The 7,573-nt window shown below is 45.7% G+C and overlaps 1 protein-coding gene across 1 annotated transcript; it reads right to left on the bottom strand.

Annotated features, from left to right (window-relative positions):
* Positions 1-6,095: 6,095 nt before the first annotated feature.
* SPDYC (speedy/RINGO cell cycle regulator family member C) lies at positions 6,096-7,573 on the bottom strand. The gene is made up of 5 exons (XM_063095169.1): positions 7,432-7,573; positions 7,141-7,199; positions 6,789-6,874; positions 6,513-6,684; positions 6,096-6,434 (listed from the first exon to the last, which is right to left on the bottom strand). Exons 1-5 carry the CDS (start codon positions 7,571-7,573, stop codon positions 6,096-6,098), a joined length of 798 nt encoding a protein of 265 aa, XP_062951239.1.

Genomic DNA, 7,573 nt, shown 5'->3' with positions numbered 1-7,573 from the left:
GAAGAAAGCTGATCAGATTTGTACAAAGGAAAGAGGAGGCTGCATGGGAGTGGTGGGGGGCAGGGGCAAGAAAGCAAGCAGCGAATCCCGACAGAAGACCGCTACAGGTGTCCAGGGACAGGGCAGGGGACTCAAATGGGGGAGATGGCAGGTAGCGAGAAATAGATGGGTTTGATAACTGTTTAGGGTACCGTATCAAAATTTAACTCAAACTGTATTACACACATAAATATATATATATATATTTTTTGGTGGCCGGCCAGTGCAGGGATCTGAACCCTTGACCTTGGTGTTATAACACTGCACTACACACACCTAAATATAAACCCCCAAATTATAAAACATCTCAAAGAAAACAGGATAAAATCTTAACAATTTTGTGTTTGGCAAAGATTTCTTAAATATGACAAAACAAAATACATGATAAAAAAAAAATTAATAAATTGAACTTCATCAAAGTAAAACTTTTGTTCTTCAAAACACACTATTATGATGTTGGGGCTGGCCGGTTAGCTCTGTTGGTTAGAATGTGGTTTTAAAACACCAAAGGCAAGAGTTCGTGTTCCCGTACAGGCCACCTACCAAAAATAGAAGAGAGGACATGGGCCATCAAAAAAATAAAATATTCCCCTGAAGGTTTGGTCATTTGAGCCTATAAAACAAACCAATAATATGAGCTGGCTGATTAGCTGGCTGGTTAGAGAGCGTTGTTATAACATCAGGGTCAAAGGTTCAGATCCCGCAATCAGCCAGCTGCCAAAAAAAATAAACTGGTAATAGATTAACGGGGAAAAAAGCATAATGATTTTTATTATGTGCACATCTGTGCACGTGAGTCATACAAAGTGACAAAAACTCGAAGGACAGCTAGGTGGTTAATGCTTAAATACCCTTTTTTCATTGGGGAGAGGGGAGATGGGGGATGTGGGAGTAAATGCTTTTCAGGGGAAATCAGTGATCCCAAACAATGGCCTGGGACCAAATTTCTCTGAGCTCTGGAGGAGGTGGCTTAACAGGTGAAGGGAGGGAAGCAGGCCAGGCAAAGTCTGTCTTGTAAGATGAAAATATCTCAGGTGATCTGGGAGCTGCCCTCAGAAAGAATCAGTGGTAGACAACGGAGGGGGCCTCAGGGAAAGCCTGACTGTACCGGTGCAGGTTTTCCCTGCAGATGCAAATCTCTCCCACAAAAGGCAGCTTTTTAGCTATCGCATGTTTCTAGCCCTTCTGAATAGCAATCTGGAAATATGTCAAAGTATAATTTGGGGTAAAGTAACTTTGATTTTCTTTAATGGAAACAAAAAGACAAACCATAGACAGGGAGGAAATAGTTGCAAAAATTATATCTGATGTAGGACTTGTACTTAGAACTTGTGTAAAGAACTTATACAACTTTAAAAAAAATCCAAAAAATGGGCAAAATATTTGGACACTTCATCCAAGATACATAGATGGCGTGTGAAAATGCTCAACACATTACTTATTGGGGAAATGCAAATTAAAACCACCAGAAGGACCACTACTAGTAGAACCACCTACTAGAATGGCTAAAATTTTAAAGATTGACCGTATCAAGTATTGTCAAGGATGTGGAAGGACTGGAACTCTCATACACTGTTGGTGGTAAAATGATACCACCTCTTTGGAAAACAGCAGTTTCTTTAAAATTCAGTCATAAAAAGAAATTAGCTATCAAACTATGGAAAGCCATGGTGCCACCTTAAATGCATATTGCTGAGTAAAAGAAGCCAGTAGGAAAGTTATACTGTAAAATTTCGACGATATGACTTTCTGGAAAAGGCAAAACTAACATAGTAGAAAGATCCGTGATTGTCAGGGGTTTGGAGGAGGAGAGGGATGAGTGGGTGGAGCACAGGGCGTTTTAAGGGCAGTGAAACTACTCTGTATGACACTGTAATGGTGACTACATGACATTACGCATGTGTCAAAACCCATAAAACTGTATAACACTAAGAGTGAACCCTAATGTAAACTATGGACTTTAGTTAATATAGTTAATAATACTGTATCAGTATTGCTTCATCAATTGTCACAAATATACCACAGTAACGCAAGATGTTACTAATAGGAGAAGCTGCTGGAAGAAGAAGGGTATATGGCAACTCTGCACTTTCCAAGCAATTTTTCTGTATATCTAAAACTGCCCTAGGGCCGGCCTGTGGCTCACTCGGGAAGAGTGTGGTGCTGATAACACCAAGGCCACAGGTTCGGATCCCTATATAGGGATGGCCGGTGAGCTCACTTGGGAGAGCGTGGTGCTGACAACACCAAGTCAAGGGTTAAGGTCCCCTTACTGGTCACCTTTCAAAATAAATAAAAATTAAAAATAAATAAACAAAGTTCATATTGAAAAAGATCAAATGTATTTCTTATTTAAAAAAAAAAAAAAGTTCATAAGGGAAATTAAGCAAGAATAGCCAGAAAACTTCTGAAAACAAAAGAATAAATGCAAACTAACCCTACAAGATATTAAAATATGACAAATCTGTCATTAAAGTGTAATAATTAAAGAGGGGTATTGACACACATAGATCAATGGATGACAGAAATCTAGAAACAGATCCAAATGCACACAGGGATTTAGTAGGTGACAAAAGTAACATTTCAAATCTGGTGAGAAAAGATGAGTTATTCAATAAAAGGCATTAAAAAAAGGGAAGGGAGAATCTGGGAAAAATAAAGTTAGAGTCATAATTTGCATCTTAGTAGAAATTCCAGATGAACTCAAAATTTTAATGTCAAAAAAAATGAAACACCAAATTCAAGGGTTCAATCCCCATACTGGCCAGCTGCCAAAAAGTAAAATAAATAAATAAATATAAAAGATGAAAACAAAAATACAGCCAGGAGCTAAGGGAGGAGATTTTTGTAATCATCTCAGTGTGGAAAGAGTCTTTTTAACCATGATACAAAACCCAGAAGCCATAAAATTCTATTTTTCACTACATTAAAAATCTAAGAGAAAGCCAAAATGAACTGAAGAAAATATTAACAATTTATATCTTATAGGGCTATTTTTTTCCATTTATAGAAAAAAAAGTCCTTATATGTCAATCAGAAACCAAAAACAGTGGGAAAATGGGCAAAAGATAAGAATTCATAGAAAAGATGACAAATGGCTCTTAAACATATGAAAAGATGCTTGAGATCACTCAAAAGAAAAATACAAATTAAAATTTCTCCAAGACTATTTTCTACTTAGAATGTTCTGGAAAACAGGCCTTCTCATACCCTGCTGATGGGAGTGGGGGTTAGTGAATGAGCATAGTCTCTAGAGGGGCATTTGGCAAAAATTGTCAAAATTACCATTTTGGCTTAGCCCTTGGCTGAGCAATTCTAGGAATTCATTCTACAGATATCTTTTCACATTTGAATAATGATGTCCTTACACAGTCACTCATGTAGCACTGTTTGGAATAGCAGAAGCCTAGAAACAAAAGTCCATCAGTATGGGACTAGTTACTTTATGGTATCCATAAAGAGGAATACAATACAGCTATAAAAAAGGACATATGGATACGGAACCGTCTTTTTTTTTTTTTTTTTACTGGTAAGGGGATCTTAACCCTTGGCTTGGTGTTGTCAGCACCACGCTCAGCCAGTGAGCAAACTGGCCATCCCTATATAGGATCCGAACCCGTGGCCTTCGTGTTATCAGCACCGCACTCTCCCAAGTGAGCCACAGGCCAGCCCCCGGAACCATCTTCAAAATACGTTGATAAGGAAAATAAAATTATTAAAAAAAAAAAAATACGTTGATAAGTACACAACAGGACACATGGAATTCTACCATTCGAGTTTAATAAAAAGCGGGTGGGTATGCATGTTTGATGTCTTGTGTTCTTTCTGACCACTTCTCACTGGAAAGACATTTTCCACACCATTTCTCCAACACCAATTGGGCGGTCGGCAATTCAATTCCGTTGTGACACTAACTCCTTGAGTTAGAACAGATCCCTCAGGTTAAGGCTGCCCCTACTTCCGATGTCAGCACTAACTGACTGCCTAGGCGACCCACATCTGGAAATACAGGGGTTCCCACCACCCCTTCCTCGGGTTTGATAATGTGGTAGAAGACTCACAGAACTCACAGTGCTTTACTTACTAGTACTGGTCTTACTATAAAGGAAACAACTCAGAAGCAGCCAGATGGAAGAGATGCATAGTGCAATGAAAGTGTGGGGGTAGGGGGGTGTGGGGTACAGAGCTGCCATGCTCTCTCCCACCCTCCTAGAAGATCTAAGTGTTGAAGAGCGTTTCTAACCCAATCTTCAATACCCCCTTTGCCCCCCCCCAGTTCCCACCCTCTAGATTGGTCTGATGACCAACCCCCACCCTGAAGCTATCTAGGGGTCCCAGCCAGTCACTTCAATAGCATAAACTCGGGTGCGGTCTCATGCATAACTCAGAAGCTTGCTATGAACAACAAAAGACATTCCTGTCACTCAGAAAATTCCAAGGGTTTTAGGAGCTCTGTGTCAGGAACCGGGGGCAGAGACCAAATATATATGTATTTTATTACACAACGCTTGATGATATATGTTTAGCTTCTTTCTCTGGAAGGATGTAAGAAACTACTATTGGCATTGCTTCCGGGGCAGGGAAGCAGGTGGCTGGGAGTCAGGGGCAAGAGGGTGACTCTTGGTTCAGAATGCACGTGTGAGTACATTATCTATTGAAAAACAAAACAAAAATACATTTTACAATTGGCTAGAGTGTGGTATACACAAAGGTCAAGGTCTCTGATCCCTGTACCGCCAGCCACACACACAAAAAGTACATTTTTGTCTTTGTCTTTGCTTCTAATGTCCTCAATCTCCAGGCTTTTTTGGGGAGGGGGTGGAAGATCCAAACCCTTGACCTTGGTGTTACAAGGCTCTGCTCTAACCAACTGAGCTAAACAGCCAGCCCCTTTCCAGGCTTTCTTACCTCTGCTCTTTGGGAGCCACTCCTAGAGCCTGCTGGGGAACTGTCCACTCTCCTCCAGCGTTCTGCATCTTCTGTTCTATCCGTTCCCCAAACACACCCTCCTCGCTGGCCTTTCCGTAGGCAGCAGTCCCCTCTGCTGGAACACCCATGCTCCCATCTCTTCATGAAGACAATGTTCTAAACCTTTCCACAGGATTAACCCATTCAAATCCCATAACACCCACTTTAGTATAATACCCATTTTACAGATAAGGCAAGGGAGACTAAATAGCATGCCACGGTCACACGGGGACCTGGAGTTTGAATTTAAACTGTCTGGCTCCAAAGACCAAGCCTTACTCTCGATTGTCTTTCCTTGAATACCCAGGCCCAGTTCAAATGCCACCTCCTCTGGTTAGCTTTCCCTTTGCCATTAACAAGAAATTTACTCTTTTGAGTTCTCATTATGGGTGGGGGTGGGGAGGTTGTATTATAATAATTACTACATTTTATTTGATTGCAGCCCAGGGAAGGTACCAAGTTTTATCCTAAACACACCTGGCCCTGAAGACATTTCTGGACTGACTATAGAGCTGTTTTCCATTTGAATGTAATAGGTCCCAGGCCCTCTTCTAAATTCATCTCATTTAATCCCATCAGCACTGTGTAGATCTCATCATCCATAGGTGGGTCCTAACCCCAGCAGACCCTCCTCTCCCCTCCTCATCCCTACCCTGGGTCAAGGAGCCAGGCCAGGACCTAAGCACAGTTGGTGTCCTGTGGACATGAATTTATTAGAGCGGGCCAGGGCCAGAGTGGGTACAAGTTGCAGGTTGGAAGGAAGGGGCGGGGGTGGGGCAGCACTGTTAGCATGTGGCCCACAGGACCGGAGGATGGGGCAGGGGGTGGGGGGCACGGCCAGCAGAGCGCTGGTCAGCTAGCAGGCAGGACGGCTGCTTGTCATTCTGCAGAGCGTCAGTGCCCAGGGTGTGGCAGAGGCTTTGGGATGACTGCGGGGAGGACAGAGTGAGGCTCAGAAAGGAAACTTGCCAAGTTCACACAGCTAGGAGGCAGCTGCGACCCCAGGCCCATGTGCCCCTCCCTCCCATTCTGTTGGTCCCCACTCCTGCCTCCCAGGCTCCCAAGCCAGCCCCCCCAGCTCCTGTCCCCTACTCACTGTGGAGGGTGTAGGTGCCTGGCTCCAGTTGCATCTGGAGGGGCAAGACAATGAGGAAGTCCCCACCCCAGGGGTTTTTGACCACTGAGAGGCAATTTTGGGAGGGAGGGTGATGACACTCAGAGGTCAGGGAGGGATGGTTGGATGACACGGGCACGGAGCGGTGGCAGCTGTGGTGCTGGGACAAGCCACAGTGGGAACAGTGGGGTGGTGAGTGGCCGGGGCCCCGGGGTAAGGGGACTGCGGCCTGTGGCCAGCCCCTCTGAACCCCACCATGGTGGGGGCGCCGCTTCCGAGTCCAAGCCCAGTGGGATGGCTCCTTCGCCATGACCTGGGAGGAGTAGGGGACAGTAAATGGGGGTGAGAGGCCCAGGCTTCCCCCCACCCCAGCATGCTGGCCCAGCCTCACCTCCTCACAGCACTGGCGGCTCACGACGGCCCGGAAGCCCATCCGTGCCCACAACTCATCTCTCTGGTGCAGGAATTTCCCCACCCGTGAACACCAATCTTTCCCCAGAGCCCATGGGAAAATCTCGTATTTGGGCTCCTCCATGTCCTCCTCCATGTCATTTGCAAGGTATCTGGCCACAGAGGCATGGGGTCAGGGGGCAGAGGCCATAGCATCTGCCCTGCTCCATCCTACAACCCCCAGCAGATGCCTGCAGTGCCCAGCCCTGCCACTCACAGGGCCAAGAACAGGTTGCTGTGGGTGTACTCGCTGAGCTTCAGCCTGGCGCGCCAGAAGTAGACCAGTGCCATGGCCAGGAGATACTGCAGAGACAGATGGGGTGGTTCGATTCAGCCTCTGGAGAGGAGGGGCTCGCGGCCAGGTTCACGTGCACCCAAGGAAGTTTGGACACAGGGAACAAAAGACAGGGAAGATGGGGGAGGGGCCTGCAAGTCAAGGGTTTAAGGGTGAAAAGCCAGTGGCTCTCCGCACCAAACAAGGGGACCCAAAAGTAGCAGCATTCAAGTCCCACTAATTCAACTTTTCCCTAAAGTGACCGCCAGCCTCTCCCCACACTGTGCTCCCTCACCTTATCCGAAATCTGGAAGCAGGGGTCTATGGAGAGGAATTCCTGGAAAAAACTGTTCTCTAGGGGTAGAGAAAAGAAATAGGGGACCCGGGTTACCACCGCTCTCCATAGAGAAGAGGTGGCATCAGAAGCTCCAAAGCCCAGGACACTGAACCCACTTTCTGACATGACCCCCCCCCCACCTGTCAAACCTGGGTCACCTGAGAGGGAGAGGGGCAGGCCTTTCTTTCACATCTGTTTTCACATTTGGTCCCACAGCCTTTCCCATGCCAGCCCCCCAAGGAAACTCACCCAGTAGGTTGAGGAAGGCCTGGAGCTCCTGGTGCCGGTGGGACTGGAGAAACCCATCACCCCCACCTTGACTGCTGCAGCCCTCTGGCTTCACCTCGGTGGTAATCCCGAGGACAGTGGCAGGGTCTTGGCCGTCACTCAT

Source organism: Cynocephalus volans, chromosome 4 (genome assembly GCF_027409185.1).
Source record: "Cynocephalus volans isolate mCynVol1 chromosome 4, mCynVol1.pri, whole genome shotgun sequence".
Taxonomy (NCBI): Eukaryota; Metazoa; Chordata; class Mammalia; order Dermoptera; family Cynocephalidae; genus Cynocephalus; species Cynocephalus volans.
The sequence above is the reverse complement of the archived record's forward strand: the minus strand, read 5'-3'. Positions and strand labels throughout refer to the sequence as shown.

Bases quoted from the DNA above. Each gene is read 5' to 3' on its own strand.
- SPDYC (XM_063095169.1), bottom strand. From the start codon at position 7,573: ATGAGTGACGGCCAAGACCCTGCCACTGTCCTCGGGATTACCACCGAG. The intron at 7,200-7,431 runs GTGAGTTTCCTT...CTCTACCCCTAG, and splicing joins GGCCTTCCTCAACCTACTGG to AGAACAGTTTTTTCCAGGAA. The intron at 6,685-6,788 runs GTGAGTGGCAGG...CTCTGTGGCCAG, and splicing joins AGCAACCTGTTCTTGGCCCT to ATACCTTGCAAATGACATGG.